The 27,713-nt window shown below is 39.7% G+C and overlaps 1 protein-coding gene across 1 annotated transcript in view; it reads right to left on the bottom strand.

Moving 5' to 3' along the window:
- Positions 1–27,713, bottom strand: part of LOC140949637 (hemicentin-2-like) — an 81,311-nt gene that overhangs the window by 21,174 nt on the left and 32,424 nt on the right. Inside the window, exons 3-12 of the mRNA XM_073398789.1 lie at positions 25,115–25,366; positions 22,389–22,667; positions 10,579–10,830; positions 5,602–5,871; positions 4,868–5,113; positions 4,319–4,582; positions 3,763–3,825; positions 2,214–2,459; positions 1,485–1,748; positions 779–1,027 (exon numbers count right to left, since the gene is read on the bottom strand). Of these exons, the coding sequence (XP_073254890.1) occupies positions 779–1,027; positions 1,485–1,748; positions 2,214–2,459; positions 3,763–3,825; positions 4,319–4,582; positions 4,868–5,113; positions 5,602–5,871; positions 10,579–10,830; positions 22,389–22,667; positions 25,115–25,366 (2,385 nt within the window). The remainder of the gene's footprint in view (positions 1–778; positions 1,028–1,484; positions 1,749–2,213; positions 2,460–3,762; positions 3,826–4,318; positions 4,583–4,867; positions 5,114–5,601; positions 5,872–10,578; positions 10,831–22,388; positions 22,668–25,114; positions 25,367–27,713) is intronic.

Genomic DNA, 27,713 nt, shown 5'->3' with positions numbered 1-27,713 from the left:
CTTTCGTTTAGTTCAAACATTTCGATAAGCTTAATCTTTATCTTAACCAGCAAAATTGCCCTGGTCTTCGAAACTGACATGCTAAATTGAACTGCGAATGAAGAATCATTGCGGAGAGTCGGTAGGTTTTTCATTTACAGCCGCTTTGTGGCGGCGGCCGGTGATTACGCGAAGTTTTCTGAGATCAATGTTATAATTCGGCCTTCTTGCTATTTTTAACGTCAAGTGTAATGATTCTGTTAGCTTTTCTTTCTTGTCACCTTGTTTTTTTCTTCGTTAAGGACCAAATAGTTTGTTTTCAATTAAAGCAAACCATTGTGTTTTTGAACTAAGTGTTCCGTGTGTGTCGTGTGTGTGTTTATTTCATTGCGTGATTGCGACCGAGTTTGATTATAGAATTTAGTACAACCGGTTCAGATTTTTACCGCATGCAGTTGATAGTTTGAACGTTAAACATAAATTATAATCGAAAAAAATAAAGCAGTTCTGTATCATGCAGACATTTCCAAACGATATTTCTCGGTTTGCCACTTGAAAATGGTGTTTTACTTTTTGCATGAATTAAAGCAAAGGTCAAGGAGTAGTGACGTCACTGGACGGCATTAACGGCCGGTCGATTCAGACGTTACTGAGGGAGTAATAACGACTCGAAGTAATCGGATGAAATTCAGGCTAGCCCAAAGCGTGCATATTGTACATCGGCCTATCAAGCGTTTAACAAAATTTACAACTTGCCAACTTTTGACCGCAAATATTTACAATATACACTTTGACTTACATTGTACATCAATATCAACCATTTTGTTGTCCACATTACAAGTGTTATTGGCTCTACAGTTGTACAAACCACGGTTATTTCTGCTTATGTTTGGTAATCTCCATATGGCACCATCATAAACCGTTTCCATACTCGTGACATTTATCCACGAAACACTTGGATAAGGAAAACCAGAGACGTTGCAGAAGACAATCGCATTTTCACCCTCAACGAAATTTGTCGTGTTCACACTTGTCACTGATGCAGAAACTTTGAAATAAACAACAGTCATGGTAAATGAAGACTCGCCTTTAACGTCATCTGAACTGTATAGAAGTGGCTTCTATGGCTACCATCGCTGAAAAAATTCAGCGATCGCAGCGAGTTTGACGATCATATGAAAACAAGCATTACGATACAGTGAAATCTGAGCGAGTAAAGTCCTTGTGATACGTGTTTTCACATGATCACCACAGTCACAACGCTACTACGTTTTTTCAGCGACCGTATCCATTATTCAATGCACTGCATTATGCTTGTCAGTAAATCAACTTGACTAATGAATCGAGCTTGTGAACACTTACAGATCCCTGAAATTCTAAAAAACAACTTAAGAACTTTGCACTCTTTAAATGGGTTCTCAGACACTATAACCAAGAATAATGACAGTCTTCACGAACGCGATTATACAGGTAAAATAGCAATTTGGGTTGCCATCTAAGCTCACCTTCAACATTGACACTAATGTCAGTACTTTTATCAAACCCAACAGAATTGTTCGCTTCACATCTGTAGACAAACTGTCCAGCGGTGTTCATTCTTATTGACCATACTCCTAAACTGCTTGTATTCACCACTGAATTATCTTCAAACAGAGTGTAATTGTCCACTGCTGGGTTGGCATCAGCAGAACATGTGAAGTTCATAATATATTCTGCACAAACTGTCCTGTTTGTAATGTTTGGCCTTAAACGAACATCTTCAGGCTTATCTAGCGAAAAAATAGATAGAATAACCACATGACTAAGTGAAATCATTAGTGAAGTAGGCAACAATTCTGTGTGGAAGATTTACATCCATATAAGACACAGGCTGCGTCGCAGAGCGTCTAAATCTCTGATATAGACTATGTCAAGTTCTCTACCTACTGTGGCTCTCAAGTGACAAATCCGGAGGCAACGCAGATTTTCTTGTTCAGTAACTGTAGTTATTATCATCATTTTACCTATCATTAACACTTTAGATCTTTATATCATTGTTATTTATTAACTTGTTCTAAGCAATTTTGCAGTAATTTTTTTCAGCAGTTTAACACAAAGCTGATGCATTTATGAGATAATCAGCTGATCGCACACCATCACTCATTTCATCCCTTAGGTAACTTTCAGCTACCACGACATTTATAATCTTTTTAACCAAATTATGATTTAAAATCTGACTTTCCTACCGAACTTACATTGAACAATTATATCAAATGTTTTGTTGTCCATTGCACAATCGTTACTTGCTTCACATCGATATGTACCATTGTCATTTCTGCTAATGTTCTGTAATTTCCACAGAGAGCCATTTTTAACATTTTCATTCTTGTCGTTAAACCAGGAAACAACTGGACGGGGAACGCCAGACACGTCGCAGAAGAGAATCGCATCTTCACCCTCAGTGAAAATTGTTGTATTCACATTTACCACTTTCGCGGGAACTGTAAGGGAGGCAACAGAGCTACAGTAAGAAAAGACAACTTTTCTTATTTACAAAAAAAGTTGTAATTATTAGCAATCACACGTTGCTAAATCCTTTCTCTTGGATCGTTTATTTTTTGTCCCGATCAGTTGTTCTTGCCTCTCTATGTAATTCAGTTTTTTTGCATTTAACAATAATAATTATTCATTCAAAATATTTCGCCGTTTCTGATTGGCTCAAAGCTCCCAAGTAATTTCAACACCAACCGGCGATGACCAAATTTGGAACAAGCGGGCAATATACCATGGATTCGATCAGTATCTTGCTTGGAAACGAGGTTTATCGAAGAACTATTTGCCTGGAAACGAGGCTGCTTTGGGAACATACTATCGATCAACCTTGTTTCCAGGCGCGGCCGCTTAGCTGTTTATTCACGAGTGAGTTTAAAAAATGGCATTCACAGCTATCCGAAGACGAAGTAGCTGAATTTCTTACTACAACCGAAGGGAAGAAATCAAGAATATACGCAAAACATACTGCTCGATGGATGCTGTCTACTTTTTTAGGGGAATGACAAAACAAAATAAGTATTTTGAATGAAAAATAGAACGATTATCAAATTAAGCTTTCGTATGACGTAAACAATAAATTATACAGATCTTTGTGGATAACATTTTCCGCCATCTGCATACATGCAATTTTTCACATCATAATCAGCCTTAGAACCCGTCCACAAGTATCCGGATATTTTTGAATACGAAAGTTTTTTTTTCGGATTTGGCTTCCGCCGACATTTATCCGGTGAATCCAGCAAACGAATCAGAGCGGAAATTTTTGAATACGCTATGAATCCGGAAGCGGGTGGACGTTAAATCCGGATATTTTTTTATCCGGTGACGTAACAAGATCGAGCCCAGTTCTTTGCCTTAGAGCAATATTATCGCTTCTCTACTCAGCTTCTTGGACTTCAGGTTCAAGTCTTGTAACGTGTGTGCAATTAAACCTAGTTATGATAATAATATGATAATTCTACCAATAAAATCGAGAATCATAAAACAAGGCAGAGCAAGATGCAAATTTCGAGGGCTTAACGACGCATGCTCCGTTGCCAATGTTCCCAGAGGAGTCTTGGATACTAGAGTAATTCCGGATACGTGTCGGTTACGTGTGAACGGGCAAATTCGATTTGAATACGGATACGTGTGGATGTGGAAATTTTTGAATCCGGAAAGAAAACGTTGAGGATAAGTGAAGACAGGGCCACAATCAATAATTTCTCATTTTTCTGATGGTGTTTTTAACGTTTGAACAAATTTGTTTACGTGTGTTGTCCGACTGCCCTTTAATCAGGTTGGCCTCTTTTTCTGCTCCATTAACACGATATTCTGAGAACAATGATTGCAATTAACAAAAACAAAATGACAAGGACAAGAGATTAAAAAAAATCCACCAGAAACAGCTGAGATCATTTACTTGCAAACCAAGCAATTTGTTCGCAGTGCTGGCAAATAGCTCAGAAAAAACTGCCAATCAAAATACTGCTGCTACATGACTCAACAAGAACTTATAAGAGATGCATAAGGAAAACTCAAATAGTGGCAGATTAAGACATATTTCCGAAACAATTTTGGGTCCTCTGGGGCTATATTGCTACCCTCAACGAATCCGCACCTCCGCTGCCCACCTCCCCCAACCTCAAAAAATAAAGTTCAAACTCCCTCGAAAATTCACACTTTCATGCCACATGTCCATTTTGTCTATTTTTTAAGCAAGATGTTGTCGTTCTCTTGAAGAACATCACTACTAAGACCATTGACACAGCTATTAAAAAGCACAATATTTGTACAATATTTTACCTACTTTATTACACGAGCTCACCTTCAACACTGACACTAATGTCAGTACTTTTATCAAACCCAACAGAATTGTTCGCTTCACATCTGTAAACAAACTGTCCAGCGGTGTTCATTGTTATTGACCATACTCCTAGGCTGCTTGTATTCACCACTGAATTATCTTTAAACAGAGTGTAATTGTCCACTGCTGGGTTGGCATCAGCAGAACATGTGAAATTCATAATATATTCTGCACATACTTTACTGTTTGTAATGTTTGGCCTTAAACGAACATCGCCGGGCTTATCTGAAAAACAGAATGATAAATGAACGACTCAACATCATTTTCCCGTGAAAGGGGTTCATTCCTAAACGACAACGCAATAATACAATAAACAACAAACTGAACTGGTTAAGCATTGGCACTCATATCTGTCCAAACATGGTTAAAAAGGAGCTTCCTGGTATCACAATTTTCAAATCTAAAGAGTACAAATAAGACACATACTAAAGGAAGATGAACTATGGCCTTCGGCCTCGGTGGATAACACCCTCCTCGTTAACCCGAATTCAGATTTCCTCACCGACTTACATCGAACAATTATATCAAATGTTTTACTGTCCATTCCACAATCGTTACTTGCTTCACATCGGTATGTTCCATTGTCATTTCTGCTGATGTTCGGTAATTTCCACAGAGAGCCATTATTAACATTTTCATTCTTGTCGTTAAACCCCGAAACATCTGGACGGGGAACGCCAGACACGTCGCAGAGGAGAATCGCATCTTCACCCTCAGTGAAAATTGTTGTATTCACACTGATCACTGAGGCAGAAACTAAAAAAAACCAGTCATAATTATTATGAAAAATAGAAAATATCTTCCTAGGCGCCTTACTGATTTCCATGCTTTGTAACCAAATGGCACTTTAATCATTTTCCAAAATCTCTCTTGTTTGTGCAGTTATCTGGAAAATGGCAGCCATTTTCAAATTGTCAAGAATAAGGCTGTGGCTGTGGTGTTTTAAACAGGGAAAGATTCGCCATCAGTTTACATTCTTTAACAGGACAGTGCACAGAATGCAATAAAAATAGATAAATATTTAGCTCTTAAACAGAACGAGTGAGTGACGTTTCCATATCAAATCGTGCCATAAATATCAAAAAAGTATTTAGCTTATGATCACATGCAAGCAGTGTTCAGATTATCTCCAATAGAAACATCTTTTTTTAAAAAAATGAAGACAGAATATTCTTTTTCTCTTGGAATTATGTGAACCCTATATACTTTTTAAACAACTAAAAGAAATATATCAGTCAACTCACCATTCACATCAATGGTAACAATGTTTGCGCTATTAACATTCTCCACAATGTGTTCTGCCATGCAGTGGTAAACATATTTTTTTCCTTCTGACAACTTCTGAATCCATGTTCCATTGTTGCTGGAGGCAACAAACTCGCTATGTTCAAACAGAACATACTTAGAAATAGCTGGGTTTGCACCAGACACTTTGCAAGTGAAATTCACCCATAAATCAGAACAGTACGAGTCATCAGTTGTGTTGGACAACAGTTTCACATTATCTGGCTTATCTGCAAAGAAAATGTATAATCCTGCGTTATTTAAACGTCATGCACAAATATACTGTCAAACAAATTTGGAGTGCCACTGAAACTCTAATTGTTAATCAAAACTTTGAAAGAATCCACTAAAAGAAGTTAATTTCGGAGTAATTAAAAATTGCAAGGAAGGTTAGTTGTTAGTAGGTGTGGCAGTTATGCAAACAGTTCAGAAATGCGAAACTTTTGTTAAAAGGTTAAAAGAAAAGACAATTTGAGTTTAATATTATTTGGTGGTTATCTTGGTGGTTAAAAAATTAAGAAGCTCTGTGGTGAGATAAGTCAAAATGTAAACGGAAAGGCTACCTTATGTGCAAAAAGATCTCCAAAAGGGAAGAGCAAACTGTCTACATTAATTGTAAGGCAAAACCATACCTTTTTCAAAGTGAAAGCCAAAACCCGGAAACCATCATTCACGAAGGGAAAAATTCATCGCTACGAAGGAAAGGTTTAGGTTTTCTGGTAGTGTTTCATAAGAAACCTTATGAAACAAAGTTATCGAACCAAAAAAGACATTCGGTCAGAAAAACACCGACAAAAAAGAAAGACAGAGATCGCTTCTTTATTTCTTTTACTTTAAGTGTCATTTAGACTTGGAAATAAAAAATAACTTTACAGCGCATCACAGGTTTACGTCAAATTTCCTTCTCCTCAAAGAGGTGTTTTTGGCGAAGAAAAACATGAATCGAAGAAATGCCCGATACAAAATTATTGGCCGCGAACTGGCTGGTGGAATGCTGGTGCTATGACGAATCGCTGATACTGTGCTGTCAGTGGCATTTCAACGGAAGGTTTCCAATTGCATTATATCCCACAATGACATACACTGCTGCTTGAAACATGATTCTACTCACTTTCTTCTACTGTTCAGTATCTCATGGGGCCCCCACTACAGATCTCCACAAGTGATATGCAACCAACATAAAGGATTTTCTGGTCAAAAACCCGTTTTTGACATTCTCCTTGCGCGTGACCGGACTGCCCCGTAGTTGGATAGAAGGTCTGTATCTGTTAAAGCGGGACAAAGTCGGGGAGGTGCCAACCTTGGGGGCGATCATCTTGCTACAGGATGGCCGATCTGCGAAGATGACTAAATGTCCTGTCACTTGCAATTGCTTTCCCTAGAGTGGCCACAGATTTCCTTCTGGCATTGCCGAGATGGTTAAAAGCGATTGCTGACGAGATCCTTAAACACAATATTTCAATAAAGAAAAGAGCGCGCAGCCTGCTGTTGCCGGTAGTCAAATTGCTTACATAGCGTGGGACGCTAATACACCCAAGAACATTAAAGAACTGAAGCAACTAAAGAGTCGAAACTTTTTTCCAAACTGAAACAGATCACATCGGTCTAAGAGAGACTGCCTCTTTAAATTTTTCTTTAATCCGTTGAAAGTGAACTATAAATATTAACCCCAATTTTCTTCAATTCAAGCACGCATCAGACCGCTCGTTAGTTATTACAAATCCATCTATAGACTATAGATGACATGTTTTAACTCCAACGCTGCGCTCGGATAACTTTGGATAGTCCTCGCGATGAAAGGTCTTTTGATAATTTTCAAAAGTGGTTTCCAATCAATCAATGTTGAAGCTGAAAAAACTCGGTCTTGTAAAGAAAGTTATGAAAGACAACTAAAATACCTAACTTGGCCTTGGTTCGCTGATCATCGTTTCAAATTTGGCGCTCGGAGTGCGCTTAAGTTTCCGGATATATGTCGCGTAATAATGGGCGATGGACTCAAGTAGGTTTTAGCATAAGTGCATAAGTATTGCACAAGGTTAAAAACATTTATACCCCTTATCGAAACTCAATAAAATATAAATATTAAATAAAATATTCTTCTGTTCCTCTTTAAAAGAATTAAATGTCAAGCTGACCTCTTTCGGCACGATGAAATCTGCGCTGATTAAAAACACCGCCTCAAACTATGTGGTAGACAACTGAACAAAATGTTCGTGGTTTTAAGTACCATTGTAAGTAGATTCTCTTTCATACTTATTTTTACATGAGCAGGGATTCCTTCGTTCTTTTCACAGGAATATATTGCAGAACCCTCGAATCAACTGTCTGACAAGCTGGCGACTTTGATTGTTTTAAGGGTAGAGCGGGTCTAACGAACAGAAAATTAAAATGCGAAGGAATTATACATTTAAGATATGCAAAGGGGGTAAGTCACTTAACTCCGTTGCATATTAGTACATAATCCCCTTACATCTTAATAAGCTTTTCATCAAGAACAAATTTACAAAGGCTTATTTGGAAATATTAAACCGACACGACGCTGCAATTACTCAAATTGAACTGAACACTGTTTTCTTTTGCACCACACTCGCAGACTTCCTTAGTTGGTAGTTCATCGCTTTCCACTAAGGCCCCTGAAAAATCAGTTGCTGATCCTTGCAAGACTCTGACACAATTTCCTTGTACACGTCACTCCCTCTTTAATAGGTGTGGTGTGAAGTGATACAACAGTACCATGTCCAGTACATTCCACAATGAGCGCAGCTCGAAACGTAATTTTGATCAATCGATCCACATTTCATTGTTATTGCACAGATTACAGCTTTCTATGTTTCAGAAATTTCATTCTTATCCTAATGTCGAATGAGAGGTTACACTTCGATAGGTCCAGCAACATTTGGATTTGTAAGAAAATATATATATATGTTTTATGTGCGCAGCTGCTGTACATTTAAGCTTGCAATTTCATACTAATTTAAGGATCAAAGGTTAGTGTCTTTTCCAGTAGCCTGCGTAGTAAGCGTTTCCGCGCGGTTTAGGAGCAAAAAACGAAGAACGAGAGTCAAAGACCGCGCGAAAAATGGCGCAAGTAAAAGAGTGGAGAGGAGGTGGGGAAGACAAACCCCGGGATTTTGAAAACCGCCCACTTGGCCTGTCATGCCTGAGTGCCCGCACGGATATTTGACGCTGTCAACAGCTGTCATGATTGACCAATAAAATAATTGACCTTCGTGGAGCTGAAAAGAGGACGCGTGTGTGAAACAAAAATAATTTTTCCTGTATTTTGGAACGCGTTAATGGTGAACTCTCAATTAAATCCAAATAATCATTGCTTAATCAGCAATCTTGACTGAGTGACAATGCAGTTCTCCATAGTTGCAATCCATTCTTCTTCTTCATTCTTCCTTCACCTCCCCCTCCCCCCCTCTTTCATTTTTTGGCTCTCGTTTCATTTCTCGCACGCCCAAAACCGGTCTTTCTTTGCTCCGAAACCATATGGAAACGCTTGCTACGCAGGCTACTTTTCCAGTGAATTATTTTGATTTTCTGTCCATCGTCTTTGGCATAAATGTTTTGGAGCAAAGACATGAATGGATGATAGAGTTAAGGAATCAAAAATTCTTTGCAAGAAAAAAAATCATCTTAAATTTAACTTACAAGAGTTAAACGTTAGAAGCAAACTTTAAGTCTTCATGAAATGTTTAGTTGGATCATGTTGATGAACGAAGTTGTGGATGATATGCAGTTTCCAATTTTGATCTTCTGCTTTTGACTTTTTTCCATTTTTTACCATTTTTTAATTTTAAAAATTTACTTATCTTTTACCGATCAAGCACAGTAACCTTTGAAAAGAAAAAAAAACCTAGCTCGGTCATAGATGTCTTTAAACTGTTGATATGCACTGAATTAAACACGTTCACAATGAAAAGGACATAAATGTATATGTTGTAGTTAATTTTTTCATCTCAGGTAATTTTTCTTTTTCTTTTGTTTAAACTTCATTAGCATACATTACCATACCCAAAAAAACAAAAGAAAAAGAAAAATTAACGGAGATAAAAAAATTACCAAAACATATACATTACACCAATTGATACTGTTTCCAGATTCATCATTTGATCATCTGCTCGCAGCACTTAACCTTCCTTTAGGAACCACTAGTTGTTATTTTTATTTGTGACTTAAATATAAAGTTAAATCTTGCCACACGTTTGTAGGACTTCGTGCGGTTTAACAACACAGCTGAACAATGCAATACTACCTAATTTTTCTAAAGTCGCATTTTTTGACTACTTTCAAAATAAGAGGTATGGATTATGAGATATCTTGGAGAAAAAGTTATATAAAATGTAATTCAATGTACCATCAACTCCATTATCCCCTCCACCCTCGAAACCGATGGTAAATGTCCTTAACGGCGCGAGTCCGTAGAAGTGGGGTGCGACAAGAATCTTCTAAGAAACCAAACACCGTCGCAAAACCTTCAAATTTGAGGATTTGTAAAGATTGGGGTGGTTAGTAGCTAGCATAAGTATACAATGTACATGAATTGAACACTTTAAGAAATATGGCCAAGTTGTAGTACAAGGTACAAGAATAATCTTCATAAGCGAACAACAAAAATATATTACTATAATAATTATTTACAAATTATTCTTGCACGTGGTATTTCTTCATCCCAAGAATACCAGTAATACAACTCTTTTCTTTTTGTCTAGAAAAAGTGCCCCTGCTTTACGTTCAATTCCTTGAAACGATTTATTTAACAATAACCGAAGAGTAGAAGGATTACAGTATTAATTTTCCGCTCATATTTTATACATTATAACGTTAGTTAAGTAATATAATCAAGACCATGCTGCTAGTTAAATAAAGAGCATTTGTTACTATAATCAAGACAAAAGAAAAACAAAGCCACAGTGTAGTTTCGTACTTACAGAAGACTTCAATAGAACGAACACTATTGTTGTTGCCACAGTCATTCTCTGCCTGACATCGGTATTGATCAATATCATTTCTGTTGATGTTGGTGAAGTTCAGGATGCTCCCATTTATGCGCTCACCATTGCTCACTTTGATCCAATAAACATTTGGCCTAGGCTCACCAGATGTGTCACACGTCATATTGAAATATTCACCCTCAATCACTGTGTTTGAAGAGTTATCAATTCTGTCCACAACAGCAGAATCTAGAAGTGAAATGCACAAATGAGGTCAGTGAGATAAAAGCAGAGGCACGGCAGCTGAGTGAAAAATGCATTTGAAGAGGACAATAAGGAATGCTACGTTTTGCTTCTACTGATAAAACATTCACGTACATTGTAGTATTAGAATTATCACTGCAGAAAAATGGATCGCACAATATCTATACAGGTCATTTAGACAGCGCATACGCTTCTACATAATAATTGCAAATGTTGTCACTTTTCGAGGGAAAAAGGGGGATAATGGAAACCCATTTGAAGACAGCGCTGTCTGAATAACATAAATAAACAAATTTGGTCTTCTTTTACGGCCCTGGGTCAAGGGACGTCTCAGCATAATTACGAGGTTAATGCGGGGAACGTATTGGCGAAAACACAAACAAACATCTGTAAACTATGGTTGAGTGGCAGGAAAACGATAGAATCCAGAAAAAAACGCAAGATTTAAAAGCTCAAAACTTACCGGTGAGCTAAAGGGATATCTCTTTCAACAACAAAACTGTGGAAAGAGTTGGTGGTACCATAATTGCACCAGTGCTGCAGACGATTTCGACCAAATCTACTTAAACCCACATTATACCCAGCGACTGGAAGAAGGCCCGAATCAGTCCAATCTTCAAAGGGGGGACAAAGATAGTAATATATTCTCACCCAGAACACCCGCACACAAAGCCAAATGAGCCTAAATTCATAAGATATAGGAGAATCGGCCCTCGGCCCCTAATCACCGATGACCATGATTCACGGTACCCGTTAACTTACGAAGGAAGGAAAGGGGGATTATGTTGAAAAAATATGGAACCTGCTTCCAAAACTCAGAACTCAAGCGCCGATGGAAGGAAAAGAAGAGCACCAAATAGTATGCCATGCAAACGGATAAGCCATGAACTCGAATATCGAACAAACAAGTAATAGGAATCATGCATTTGTAGCAATGCCGAAACGTATAAACAATTCATTCGAAATTAGAAGCTGTTAAAATCAACACGACCCTCATAAATTATTCAAGAACCGGGAAAGATATCAATAGAGTCGAGAGCCCGAGTGGGAAAAAATACTTATGATCTTGCCATCGCTCAAATTCAGCGCCAGATAATTGAAACATTGCTTATCCCAACGAGGGAGGTGGTTGGGAATCTCTCCGGCCGTAAAAACGCTAGGGGCCCTAACTAGTCACAGTCACAGGCCGAGGACGATACCATCACAGGTGAGGGTAGCGGGGCCACCACACTCAGACGTTCTCCTTTCCAGATTACCCAATAAAAGCACCCGGATATAATGGGGAGGACAGTTCTGGTGCAAACGGAGACAACGTTCTACACTCGTAAAGGAGCTACACAATGAAACAAAGGAAAAGAAAGTCTAGCATGAACGAAGAGAACACATTCCAGTAACTCAGAAAAGCTAACTTAAATGTGAACGCCCAAGCGAAGCAGCCCCGAAATACCCCGTCCAGAGACCGGTAATGAAGGGTATTAGGTAACCCCATCGGGGAAGCTCAGCAACGGGCGTGGGTAGAACAGGCGAAAATGTAGAGAACGGAGATGGGCCTACGGTGGTTGAAAATTGCAACTAAGAAATACCTCCAAGTATCTTGTGTTATGAATGGTGCACACAACTACGATAGAATTCGGACTAAAAAGTGAAATCCAACCGAGGACACCCTAGACACTTCACCGGAGTAAAAATAAACAGCGAGATCATCCCGTCGCCGGGAACAGGCTAAACGACAACGATTGGAGGTCAAAAACGCTTTGCTCCAGCGCTGTGCTTTGAGTAAGTTTGAAATGGGGCAGAAGATAAAAACAGGCGTGCTAAGAGTACGAGTGATAGACGGTCCAAGCGCACCTGAGCAAAGTGTGTTCTAGGCAATCCATTCAAATTTAACGGAAGCCTAAACGAATGCTGGCCACATACAAGGTACGCGTGCGTAATAACCACCTGGAGATTGGGATTGCTGGCTCCAACTGAGAGTACGCCCGATCGCTTGCAGAGAAGACTTTTACAGCGAGGACACCCCGTCGCTTAAAAAAAGACTCAAGATAAAAAATGTAAGCGAAGACACCGTAGTATCTTAGAACGGACCAAAAAGGCAATTATAGCAAGAGCACCCTCTCGATTTGAAGGGACTAAAAATAAAATTTAAGCGAGTTCATCCCAATCGCTTGGAACGGACTGTAAACAAAATTAAAGCGAGGAAACCCCAGCCGACTGAAAAAAGGAATAACTATAAAATTAAAGTGAGGACACCAAAGTCGCTTGAAAAGGACTAAGAAATAAAATGAAAGCGAGGACACCCCAGACGCTTGAAAAAGGACTGAAAAATAAAATTTTAGCGAGGACACCCCAAACGCTTGGAACGGACCGAAATGGGAAATGAAGCGAGGACACCTCCGTCGCCTCGCACAAACCTAAAACAAAATACCAGGGAAGTCATCCCAATCGCGCCTCACATTCTCAAAACAAAATTCAGCGAGGTCACCCTAGTTGCTTCTTAAAAACGTACAACAAACTGCCAGCGAGGCCACCCCAGTCGCTTCTTACAAACTCAAAACAACTTGAAATTTCAGCGGTCACCCTAGTTGCCTGCTACAAACTCAACACAAAATTCCAGCGACGTTACCCCAGTCGCTCAGTTCTCACAAAGTTGAAACGAAATTCAAGCGAGGTCACCCCAGCCACTTTGAACTGAAAACTTGAACAAAATTTAAGCGAGGACATCTCAGTCCGGCTTTGCACAAGTCAAAGCAAAATTCAAGGGAGGACACCCAAGCCGTTTTTCACAAAGCAACTAAAACAAAATTCAAGCGGCATGTTGGACGGCAGGCTGAGAGTGGTAGAACGGCGAGGTGAGCGGCCTGTTGGGCGGCAGATTGAGCGTCCAGTTGAACAGCAGGTTGAACGGCGAGTTACACGACATATGGCATATGGCTGTACGGCAAGTTATCTCTCTTGTGGCTGTGGGGGGCTAAAAACTGCATGGCCACATTTTGCCAAAGGAGTAGCCGGAACTGAAGTAATAGGGGGCGCAGCGATAAAAGCAAAAAAAACGAGAACTGCTATAGAGTATGCCGAGACCTAAACGTTACAAGAACTGGCTGAATAATCAAGTAGACTGCTCTTAAAACCGAGGGACAAAGTCTTTGGGTATGCTACGTATTCCCCTGGGTCACGCTGAGAATTTTAGGAAGTGCATTGATTCTAAATTAGGCTCTTGTTCGTGTCTTCCCAAGTGAGAATAGACCTGAGAACTACAGACCAATCTAACTGACTTGCATTTGCAGCAAGATCTTAGAACACATCATTACAAGCTGCATTGTGTCTCACCCAGGAGGGAAAAAACATCCTTTATCCACTACAGCATGGTTTTCGCAAGAACAGGTCCTGTGAGTTACAGCTTCTTGAATTCGTCACGGATTCACTGAAAAGAAATCTTAAGAGCGGATGTCTGTAAATATCGACCAGAGATGGGAAAAATAAAATTTTTGAAAAATCCCAAAAAAATTATGTAGACTACCCTAGGTATTCTACTAATGAAGATATAAATTTTAGTTTCATTGGATAAGTATTTTGGCGATACGGCGAATGTCAAGTTCGGGCGATTGACGGCCTCCGCCAGACCGCTTTTTCGGGCCCCTAGACCGGGTTACGAAAAGACAACGATTTCAACCGAATTCAAATATCATCCAACCCAAAAAGCTTCTTATCGTATTAAAAGGGTTTTAATACACATATTGAGTGGTCATGTTCTTGAATTGATTTTAATTGGAATATTTTATGGATTTTTAAATATTTACAAAAGTTAAAGGCTTTTACGCGAGCAAAATATTGTCAAATTTCAAAGGCCTAAAATCACATCCGATACATGATTTCAAACAGAAAAAGATATTCCACATTAAAAAGCAATCTCTAAGCTTTCAAAATATGCTTTCAAAACTCTGGGCAACGTATGAAATGAATTTTTGGGAACGCAAAATTCACGGAGCACTTGAGTGTAATTTGACCTTTCTGACTTGAGAGTTAAGAGGTTCGGCGCGACACAAATCAATCCTCCAACAAATGTTTCAGCCAAAATACGTTTAATTTAGGCAATCTCAAGTCCCACAGTAATACATAGATGCTTCATATAGATTAGGTGGAAAGTTTCATGCCCTTTTGTCAGCCGTAAAGAACTATTACTCTGGCCTTCAGGTGCAGTATTTCAACTGGCTTCGCTAATGTAAACATGTGGGTCAAGTTCTTATCACGAAACTACACAAGTTTTCAAAATCTACACCAAATACCTATCCTTTCTAGTATATACTGAGGTCTACAATTTGTTTGTTTGTTCCCGCTTGTCCTTTTTTGACTTCATTTCTGCAAAGAAACTGAGACATGCAAACTACAACAAAATTCCCGCTCGCTCGACATGTCACGTGTCTCGTGAAAGGGCCGTTTTAGACCTGATTGCGTTACGTAAACATGACACACAGCGATTACTTCTGATTTGTGCAAAAAAAATCCATCTCTGACCTATATGTTATAGGTATACCATTGAATGAGCAGACAATCTCAATTTTTTTCTTACCATGCAGTTTTACCGATATCAGGCTTGTGATCCCCGAGCGTGTCTAACCGCGATATGTAAATAACGTGTTCTTTCTAGTTGTTTGTTTCGTTGTTTGTTTTAGTTCAACACTTTTCCCCCGTCCTGATAGATCCGTCAGGTTAGGAAATAACCTAATGCGTTTCGCAATAATTCTGCAACACGCTAATATGGCTTATCATGTTCAAAGAGCTTATTACACGTAGAAAATCCTGCTACCGTCTTTGAAAGTGCACTCTCGGTCTGAGCTAGTACCCACTACTCGGATTATTCGTGTGAGAGGGGTTATCCGTTTGATGATTCACGTCAGATAGGTAATACTTCTTAATTTGAAAATAGAATAGTTTTAATTTTGAATGAACAATCCGCCTGACTTTCTCCGTCAATTTCGGCGGACAGTTTGAAGACGGGATTATCCGTTCCAGATAGTCTGTCTACAGCCGCCCCCTCCCCTCAGAAAAAAATCGGAGAAGAGGTGTTTCTGTGGAGGGTGCGACTGTACACAGGCTAGTCTCAGACGGATAATCCATTTCTAGCTCTAGCGTGAAAACGGGCAATAACAAAATTCCCGTGCCCAGTGTTTTTAATGATAGCGAAGGACTGTTGCCTTGTCCGTAGGCCTCATTATTCCGCGCGGCTAATGCGTTTCGGGTCACGTGGTCCTAGTGAGTTCGCCACCGAAATGCCTTGACCGAGATTGCGTGGGGAGGCGCCGTACAACGACTAGGCATGGCAATGTCTACCGTAGCGTCAGAGAAAAACAGGGAAATGTTGTTTATCGGCAACGTGTTTTACAAACAGTGACATCTCTCTGTGTGTTGTTTCACTAGTGTTTCGAGGGCACGACCCCCCTGAAAATCGCAAATATTGATCCCCAGCAGGAAGCCACACGTCCGCTATGGAAAAAAAATTAGTTCCCCGAGAGAGTCGTGGAGATGGAGCCTAGGTCTCGGTCAACACCTAAAAGGCGGTTTGCCTAACGTGCGTACGGGGTCACACAAGCTGGGAAATAAAAAAAAGCAACCATAAGTGAGTTTAGTACCTCCCTTGAAAGTAGCAAATCTAGGAAACAGTTTCTTTTAAGGTTAACTCTTTTTTACCCTATTTATGGTTAACGGTTGAAATTTTTCAATTTTTACGGCTATCGACTAAATTTTTGGCCGTTTCACGCCTTTCGGTTAACCCCATTGAGACCCTCTACTCTGGAACGTTTTTGCGCGTGTCAAAGCACAGAAAGAACCTAGCGGGGAGGGATCAGAGGCGCGGGAGATAAAGGTTCGTTCGTGTTACACTCGTTCTTCTGGTTCGAAGATAGGCAAGAGCAGGCACTTGTGCAAGTTTCAAACCATGATAAGTTCTTCGATGCGCAAACTACATTATGGCCCTCTTTGACATTGCGTCTAAGCTACGTGCACCTGGACAGTTGCAGCTTGACGATTGCACGCACTCTTCTCCCTGGGGATCACTGGAGTTTTATCTCTCTAGGCAGATGCCAGTCAGATGTCATGCTGCAGAATTGACTGTCAAGTGGCGCTCAACTGATCGGTTGCTCCCTCCTATGCGCACGTACTGTGTGCTCGGTTATTTATTACTTGAACGACACTGATCAGCGACACTGATCAGAACAGCGCAAACAATAACGTTTGACCCTAGGCCCGGCCGAAGGCGGGAGTTGGAGGGGGAGCGGAGAGTTGAAGTTACCGAGATGATAAAGGGATTTCTTTTCTGTTTTGAAAATATTCATCACGGGATTTCTTTGGGGATAGGAAAATTTGGCAAATACAAATATATATAGACATTTTTTGTAGCTTGATTTAAATAAGAATTTCAAAGGGTATTCAGAACATCAACAACAACAACAACACTTATTGGCCGTTTCCATGAGAAGAAGGCAATCTGTTTTCTATAGTGCCACACGCAATGTTGGCCGCGCAGTTCAGACTGTCAGATTAGAAAAAGTAAAATTCAGCAGACGGTAAGATGAATAAACCAACCACAAACATTTACTTTCCATTTTTTAGCGTGCCATATCATTTGATCCTTCACGGAAAAATTTCAGGGGTTGGAGAAATTAGGGCTTCGAAATTTGGGGCGTTAATTTTCGGTCCTAGGATTTTTTGGTTTCGTCGGGAATCCGACAAGTCTTTGAAGGTAAAACTGCATGGTACAAAAAAAAATTAAGATTGTGGTTCGGTTCATTCAATGGCCCTATAACATGTAAGTTAGAAATGGATTTTCTTTTCACAACTCAGAAATAAGCGCTGTAAGACAAGTCTAAAACGACCCATTCACGTGACTCGTGACATGGCGGTCGCGCAGGAATTTCGCTGTGGTTTATCTAAGTTTCATTGCCGAAAGGACACAAGGTACAAACAAAAAAATTGTAGACCTCAGTATATACTAGAAAGGATAGGTATTTGGTGTAGATTTTGAAAACTTGTGTAGTTTCGTGATAAGAACTTGACCCACATGTTTACATTAGCGAAGCCAGTTGAAATACTGCACCTGAAGGCCAGAGTAATAGTTCTTTACGGCTGACAAAAGGGCATGAAACTTTCCACCTAATCTATATGGAGCATCTATGTATTACTGTGGGACTTGAGATTGCCTAAGTTAAACATATTTTGGCTGAAACATTTGTTGGAGGATTGATTTGTGTCGCGCCGAACCTCTTAACTCTCAAGTCAGAAAGGTCAAATTACACTCAAGTGCTCCGTGAATTTTGCGTTCCCAAAAATTCATTTTATACGTTGCCCAGAGTTTTGAAAGCATATTTTGAAAGCTTAGAGATTGCTTTTTAATGTGGAATATCTTTTTCTGTTTGAAATCATGTATCGGATGTGATTTTAGGCCTTTGAAATTTGACAATATTTTGCTCGCGTAAAAGCCTTAAAATTTTGTAAATATTTAAAAATCCATAAAATATTCCAGGTGCAATCAATTCAAGAACATGACCACTCAATATGTGTATTAAAACCCTTTTAATACGATAAGAGGCTTTTTGGGTTGGATGATAATTGAATTATATTGAAAGCAAGGTCTTTTCGTTGCCCGGTCTAGAGGCCCGAAAAAGCGGTCTGGCGGAGGCCGTCAATCGCCCGAACTTGACATTCGCCGTATCGCCAAAATATTTATCCAATGAAACTAAAATTTATATTTTTATTACTAGAATACCAGGGGGAGTCTACATAATTTTTTGGGGATTTTTCAAAAATTTTATTTTTCCCATCTCTGGTCGATATTTACAGACATCCGCTCTTAAGTGTCGTCTAGCTCATTACGTGAGAAGGCATTTATGGGCTTTGTGCACCCCCAGCTTGAATACGGCTCTAAAACATGGGATCCCGGACTAGCTGTTGAAAACAACGGTGCCTATAAGGTCGAGATGGTTCAACAGTGTGCCGCAAAGTGGAAATTTAAGAGATACCACAACACTTTTAGTCTCACAGACATGCTAGAAGATCTAGGCTGGAGAACTCTGGAGCTGACGCGCGGCTTGCACTCCTTTTCAAGATCTACAACGGACTCATACCAGTCGACGCCAGAGAGTACCTCAGACATCCAACTCGAAGATCCCGGCACTTTCACAGCTAGAGCTTCGTTCCTTTATCTACCAGCACCTCCTCTCATCGTCTCTCATTCTACCCAAGAACAATCACTCAGTGAAACAGTCATCCTCAGTCTTTCTTTGAGAATACTTATTTAACTAAATTTAATCTCAGTCCTGTAAACTAGAGATGTACTTTGTATTTTTTTTCCGCAATATTTAGCTGACCCCACGCCATCAATCTTCGGCTTCGAAGGGTAGGCGTAACTGGTAAATGGAAATTGAGAAATATCATAACTCTCAAAACTCTGTCCAAGTTGAACGACCACTTTCTCTCAGCTGTTAATAAGCACGCGGTACAATGTAAAGCTCGCAATGCAAACGACTCGCCATGGTTGAACAAGGAGCTCCGCTTGTTGTTAAAAAAAAAAACAATAACAAAGGAAGAAGTCATACAGTTCCCGCCTGCCTTCGGCAGAGAAAAATAGCAACCGCTCCAGCGGGCTGCCAAGACTAGCCTGGCCAGAAAAATATAAGAGTATTTCCTACGTCAAATCGTGTACATCTGACAAACCCTCACCAAATTTCCTAAGAGAAGGCTGCAAATTCCTAACAAATGGTAGCGATAAAGAAAACCTGCCGAAAGAGATGTTTTCACTCTGTGCTAAACCCAGCGACAACAGCTCCACCATCTAGTTCTTAGTTCCCAGAATCCCGTTGAAACCTTAAATTTTTGGGCTTAATGTGCAATTGCTTCTTTTAGATTTCTGTTTCCGCAGTTCACGTCCTCTTCATCGAAGAAATAAATTGTCGTTGTCAAATGTGAAGCATCTAAAGATCCCTCGTAAACTGCCGCAACCTGTAGTCGTGCACCAGATTGCAAAGATTAGGGACTTTAAGATAGTAAACGAGTGACGACGATCGGCTAGGACGGTTGGATAGGTGCCACGTCACGCAGAAACCCGTTATATTTGACCGTCGTGCTTCTGCAACGGTACGTTTTTCTCGGTTTCTCGTCGTCCAGACTACGGGAAAACGGAAAATTGTCACGCATACTTGAGTAGCCATGGGCAAACATACATTTGGTAGTGTCGATATTGATTTATTCAAAATTTGCGTCAATTCTAACTCCATTCACCGGACATCACTTGCCCACTCTAGCCTAGATTTACTTTTTTTCTATTTTCTAGTGTCATCCAGTGAAGCATTGTTTGTTTGTTTTTTATATACCACCATGGTAGCGGTAGAAAGCCGCGGTAGAAAGGTATAAGAGATAATCGTAACTGTCTTTTTGTTTATGAACTATTCCCTTTATCATCGTCTGAGATGATTTCTTTAACACAGGAGGTGCTACCTTTGAGAGGTATTTCAATCAGACTCAGATTCGAAAACTAGCTGGCTTTGTGCCCTTGTTCTCATTTTCACTTTTTTTGATACCAAACATATAATTTTTTTACCAAAAATAAACTCACCGTGTTAATTGTACAAAAACGGTTCAGCCGGGTCTTTAAATTTACATCTCAAAACCAATACAAAAAACTATTCTCTCCTCAGCGAATAAAACCGCTAATTTTCACTGAATTTATCTCTTTTTGGAACTTGCAGAGCTAGCTACAATGGGGATTTCCTATGTCCCTAGTCTCACCATCCCCGATTTACCTTCGCCAGAATACAAAGAATCTAAACAAAAAATGGCTCAAATTCCCAATAATGGTAGCGAGGATTCACTGACTTCTATTCGTATAAGATTAGATAGGAAACTCCTCCACAGTAACCAAGCCTTCTGTAAAATAACTGAAAACGCGAATTTCCAAATGCTCACCTCATCATCCTCGGTTTTGTTGCCTGAATCTTGTTGCCTTTCTAATCCACCTGCCCCAGGCCGCATTCAATGGTCCCATCCTACCGTAGTACACTATCTCTAAAGTCCCTCACCCTATTAACTGCCACAGCCAATGCTTAATGTCTGACACGCTTAACCAATACTAGGCCTCCTTGACTGCCATGAACCAGTGCTTTGAGCTCGTAACAGTTTCTCAAACTGGTCTTCTGTTGGTAGTCCCAAGAGGCACGGCGGGGGCTGACTTTCTTTAACCCATCACTCATAACTTGGTCGAAAACCCTGCATCCAAGCTACCTATTGCCTTTACAGCACTGGGGCTCCACTTCTTCTACAGTCCTTGAAATACACATCAACCTTTCAGTCCAGGCCCGGGACACTGAAATTCTCTACCAAACTGCCTCATCTCCACGTAAGGTCACTTGGTTTTGAAAAAGGCCAATGCGCAAGTCTTCGTTCACTCTACGCAAAAGCACTGGGGTTTACGTTCATAGTTATCTCTATCTCATATAAAATACATCCTCTGCGGAGTATGACCTGAGCATGGTTATTCTCACAGTAACGTCAAGAAGTAGAGACATCCAGGGAAATGCTGACAAGCACATAAAGAAAACCAAAATATGCTCCCATGGTCGAGTGCACCCTGCCCAATAGCTGCCTGAATAAGAAAGGTAGCCTGCGCGTTCAGTATTTGGACAACAAGAGAGGCACTGGAAAATAAGGAGGGTTTTTGAATGAAAATCTCTTTGTGGCTGAAATTAAAAGGATTTTAAAATAAAAGGGCGTCTACCCAACGCGTCGAGTGATGACCTTGACATGCTGACCTTAAGCGGAATCGGTACCGACTTCTTTCTTGATTTAAACACATTCATTATGCATGGGGGCATTGGTAAGGCAAAAACCCTGGAAAGTACTGCTCGTATTGTGAATAACTGTCACGTGGTGTCACTCAGTGTGACTGATTGTGTAAGTGCGGCTAACTTTAACTCTGCGAAGGAGACGAAGCTTAAAATTTTCTTTTAGGGTTTTGGACGACTCTCCGCACCACGCGAGTATCATGACAAGCCAAAACAAGCCAATCTACAGTAGTATAGATATGAAAACACTTTTGGGCGGTTCTTTTTTTTGGCACATCAGCAATGCCCTCCGATAAGATGGCGACAGCGCTGTTTAAAAAAACGTCTTAACATCGTCTTCACATCTATAATTACACCTCAATGGCACACAGTAGTTTTCAAAGAGTAATTTAAACTCTGAAGTTAAAGTTTTGGGAACAGGATAACTCCATATTTACTCTAGATCTGTAGTTAAAATTATCACTCTTATTGCCAACAGAGTTAGCTTTACCCTTCTTTTTGTCACCCTACCACACAGAAAAACGTCTTTTTGGAGTTAAAAAGTTCTAAAAAGTTGAAGTGCAAAAGGGTTAATTAATTTCAGGTTAAGAGTTACCATAACTCTTCCAAAATCACTCCACATTCATTTCACGAACATGTATCTACAATGCAATTGAATTCCAATCATTAAAGTGCTCACAAATTGAAAGCATGACTGAAAAGAAGTTAACTTACATCTGACAGTCACTGTCACTGTGCGATTAACAGGATCACCAACTCCATTGGTAGCTGTACAACGGTATGTTGATCCATTTGAGCTTCTGTTGATGTTACTTATGAGAAACGTTCCGTCAACTACTGGGTGCAGAGGAACACTGTCTGTTGTACCATTAACTGTCACTCTAGTCCAGGTGATGTTTGGTGTTGGTTTACCAGTTGCATTGCAACTAAGAGTAACCGTGGAGTCTTCACAAACAACTGGATCTCTACTCACAAAAGTAAGCTCGGCAAGTACTAGACCACATTTCACGCACACGCACAAAAAAAAGAATAAGAGTGATTAGACCTTCTTATATATCCATCACCATCATCACCAATTACTTAGACTTTATTCCTGATATTGACGTTGAATTTTTAGCATCTCTACCAAGCTCTTGTTAAATTATTTGCCTATTTCTGCTATTGAAAATAATTATGTGAGCCGGGAGTCAGCGCCTTCACAGGATGAGTATTTTCGTACAGGACCAAACAAGTAAATTATTGATAATCCTCTATCAAGCCCCCCTATCTGATAAGCTCTCCGTTTTCAGGAGAAGGTAGTTGATGAGCCCCCTCTCTTAAGATCCCCCATCCCTTTCCCTTATTATTATTCACTGATAAGTGATAGACTGTATTAATCAATTACCACTGTAAAACTTCGTGTGGACTGATGAAGAACGGTTTATTCACCACTTGGAAGTTCGGATTTGTTTTTGATCCTCGACTGCATGACTTCAAAAAGCTTGTTCTTGAGCTTTGTACGTGAGCTTTTCCACATTACATTCTAGTTTTTTTTAAGGAGAACTGATACCATTATCTTTGATAAATAAGATAAGCCCCCTTTGGCCCTACAAAGCTCCCTTTAAATGTGTTTGAAATAAATAAAACTCCTAGCGGCTTAATAGAGGATTTACGGTAAACAAACAGATTTAAATTTAAAGAAAGGAAGCTCTCGTGAAACACTACTAGCAGAATGGCAAATAAAATGGATACTCTGTACACTTGCAAATTTTCGTCACATAAGTTAAAGTATGTACATAACCATTTTAAAAAGATCCTTTCACAAATAAAAAGTTACAAAATATGATATTGGTTTCACTTCTGATTTGTTCACAAAAAGGCCCAAGACATTTATCCAACCACATTGCAAAGAAACTCATTACGGTAAGCCAAATCCAAGCCCAAATCAATGCTGAGTCAGCATCAGAAGGTAAAGTCACAAATATTAACTTTGAGGACATCAATGCAATAACATGGTCAGCTAACAGCTATGGAAGATCAATCAACATCAGGCGCGGATCCACACCGGTTTTCACCGTTTTACGGAAATCGGTCACATTTTTCATAATAAATATAATTTTGATAATAAAAACACTTCCAAGGTTGGAATCTGGCCAGTATCCTGTCTGAATGACTATGAAATCCAGGAAAGGGGATTTTAAGGAATGAAAATCCAAAAAATTTCCTGGGGGAGCCCGTCTCCGGACCCCCCCTGGAAGCTTGCGCCTTCACCCCTCGTTTAGGAAATCGGTTGGTATTTATCCTAGATCCGCGCCTGAACATGACCTCATAATTGTTAGTCCAGTTTAATATAATATTTAGGAATTCTGAGAATCAATACATAGCAATAAACCTTAGTCACGGTAGTTCCTGGCACCTAGCCAATACAGAATATCAATGAAAACAGTGACATGTCATCGTAAGTCATGTGGCTTGTTGAAAACTGCTTAATATGTTTTTGGAAATCAATGCAATAAACTCAAACTATCACGGTGGTTCCTACCAGACAGGGACCGTAAATAAAAAAGGTGTGACCATTCCAGAGCATTATTTTTCCTTGTGACAGACTATAAAATCATAGTTAATTGAGTGGAATGGTTATGAAACCCGTCAGACTCCTTTGTTATATGTTTTTGTGGACCTGAAAGTGCACAACGTTCAAAAGAATTCCTATCATTTTGATTGTATTGACCAATAAAAACGTTGCATTAATTTATTCCGTAACAATTTGCCAACAGAAAACAAAGGATTGTGCACTTTCAGGGTGCTTCCAACATAAACTGCAGCACTGTTGTTTTCATCATTGATGTTTGCCGCTTTTCATAACCAGTCTCCTCTAATAACTATGATAAAATAGAGTGGCATAACACCATGCCCACTTTGAATTCTCACCAAGAATGAACTACATATAACTCGAGTTATCAAGTTTAGCAAGCACACGTTATCCCAGCCTGATTTCCTGCCAATTAATATTAGTAACACAAAGATGAACAAAGCATTAGAGATGACGTGTTCTTAAAATTGGGGACAATGTTCATGAAATGTGTACAATGGCCTAAAAGTTGAAATTTTATGCATACAGTGTATGTCAATTTTTTCGGTATTCTACCTGTACAAAATTGAGCATAGGCACAAAATTTGGTCGGTGGGTTGTGCAATACTATGGGTGACAAGAAACACTTTGAAAAAGATTCAACATTATTACTTTGATTTCCTTCTGACTTGGACTCAAAGACTGTCCCTTTGACTAGGGCTTGGATGTAACCGAGTCAACGCCTACACTCCAATGCAAAACCAAAGCAAACACAAAAATTGCTTTAAATAATTGACTGATATCTACTCCGTCTACTTGTGTGCTTCAGGATAAAACACATCACACCCAAAGCTGAAAGCAAGAGGCTCGCAAAACAAATTAAACTTACCCAGAACAGTAATGAAGACATCCCTAGTAACTGAATTTCCAACCCCATTATCAGCAGTACACCGGTAGGCCCCTTCATCCTCTTCTCCACTGATATTCAAAGGAAATGTGACATTTCTGTTATCAGATACTTTTATCCAGGTGACTTTTGGAGCAGGTTTACCAACAGCTATACAGTACAAATTCAGGGTTGTTACATTTTTGCCAACAATAACCGTTTGATTCACGGAGATGTTAGTGATGCTTGGTGGCTCTACAAAATTAATGTAATGACAGCAAGTCAGAACGGACATTACAGGTAAGCTACAAGGTTGGTATGAAAACAAGTCACCAGGAAATTGGTTCTCTGAGTGGGGTAATGTTAGAAGCTGGTCACATAAACAAGGTTTTCTAATTAAGAATTATAGAAAACATACCAAACAAAATCTCCATTAGATATATTATTTGTATTCCAGTAAATATCTGAAGTTTTGAAAGAGTTCGCCAGTAAAATCGCCAACTTTGGATAATATTACTTTCAAAACAATACACTTTGCTTATTAGGCGAGACTGGTGGCCAGTCCAAATATTTAAGTCTTGCTTATAAGGCACAGGAGGTGGAAAAAAGTGGTAAATGTGCGTATTAACTAAACGTTCAGTCTTGACATTATTGGAATTACGATGATCTTGCCTACATTAAGGTGTACTGGGAAATTAGCCATAGGCGAAAACAACACATATTTTTCTTAGAAAAGTTGTTGGTCGGTCATGTAATAGTCCTTCCTGATTACTACCTTCGCAATAAAAATAAAGTACAATTCAAGCGAATCTACGTATTCGAGTATGAAGTTTAAGTTGCCTGTCAAAATGACTTCATGATTGCCTGAAGATTTTGAGTTAAGCAAACAAGCTGGATTCAATTTACTTTTGTGTTTGGTATTCAAGGGTTATAATATAAATGACTTGCACAAGAGACGTCTTATCTATGAGCATTTAATTTGGTTTAAAAAACCACGTTCTTCACTTTGATGCAACTTTGCGACCTTGCAACACTTCTCCGCCATTGTTTCAAGTTTCCATCTCTTAGTTATTAAGTCACTGTTTCACCTCCATGTAAAAAAATCAAACAGATCCTTCTATGTTAGTAAAAGTGGTTAATAAAGCGAACATCGATTAAGAAAACTACTTGAAATAGTTTGTGCGAGATCAATCGACTGTAATTTATCCCGCGATTCCCGGTTCGATGGTTCTCGCACTACCAGAATCGCATAGGGCGTGACGCGAGGGACGCAATTCACGTCGAGCACGAAATGAGATGGACTGGTAACATACTTTTGAGCGGTACTGTTCATTCAAAGGACTTACAGTCTTGTATTAAAGCTGTGTTATTTCACCGTTGTCTCCCTAGTTATCTTCCTGAGGAAATCAAGCAAATCTACCTTCACATGTGTCCAAATGACACGATTCGTCAAAATACCCACGCCAATCGTACCATTGGCAAAAAATCATGATTTGCTAAATAAGCCGTCCGATTCGTGCTGTGTCGGGAGCTGAATGAAATACTACTCACTGTCCTATTGGTAAACTGTCATGACGTCACCGGTAGAATTTTTGACGGGTGAATTTCGCGCCAAACAGGTATGAAAAGTCCTTTAAAATGGTATAACCAACCAGGAAAAAAATAAAGGACTCTTAGAAAGTCTAACAAATGGTAAGCTCTCTTGAATTGCAGTCGATTGATATACCATTGGTAACTGCATGTCATGAGTGGCACAGGTCGCCCCAGCAAATGTACAATGGAGCGAAGGAAAACTGCATCTCCTTTTAACACCTGAAGGCCGTGCAAGGTCGATCGGTCGATTGGTATCATTGGCACAAATGGGAAAGCCAGTCCATTCACCTATTGGTGTTATCCTGAACTGTAAGCATACCAGTAGCAAAGAACGTGACAAGAATATTCCGTGTTATTAAGTCATCCGACCAAACAAATTCGCTTTCACACAACGAAGCAGCGCGCTAAAATTTATAAAGCGATGTCGAATTATGACTAGCTGCTGCGAACAGCAAACACCTCATGAATATTCCTCGTCCTATAAGCCATCCACGGAAAACAACTTCGCTTTCCCAGAAAGTAGAAACGCGCTTAAAGTTAAAAAGCAATGTCGAAATCCGCCCAGCGGGAGCGAGCAACAAGCCTAATAACATGAATAGTCAACTTTTATTGGTTCCTTTGACCAATGGTACTCTTGTTACCTTCATTCACATCGATGGAGTCTATTTGGGTCTATTTAACAACCTTCAAATACAGCGGCGCACTTTGAGGGCGATATTCCCTCCACTAAGCTACAAGAAGGCACGTGAAGCAGTTGGCATCCCCTCCTGATTTATTCCACGAAATAGTGAACATCAAAGATCACAAGCTTGCTCCCCTTTTACCATCAAGATCGAGTCAGGACACTCTACTACACAACAATGTCCATAAGGCCCAGCTGTTTGCAGAACAAACAGATACAAGTCAGAACTTTTTCATTATCGGCCACTGCATGGTCTGCTTACGCCATGTATACACTGTTTGAGTTTCAGAAGCAAAGTTGTGTGATCGCGTTTGTCTCGTCACTACA

Source organism: Porites lutea, chromosome 10, assembly GCF_958299795.1.
Source record: "Porites lutea chromosome 10, jaPorLute2.1, whole genome shotgun sequence".
Classification (NCBI taxonomy): domain Eukaryota; kingdom Metazoa; phylum Cnidaria; class Anthozoa; order Scleractinia; family Poritidae; genus Porites; species Porites lutea.
This window is presented reverse-complemented; position numbering and strand designations above follow the sequence as displayed.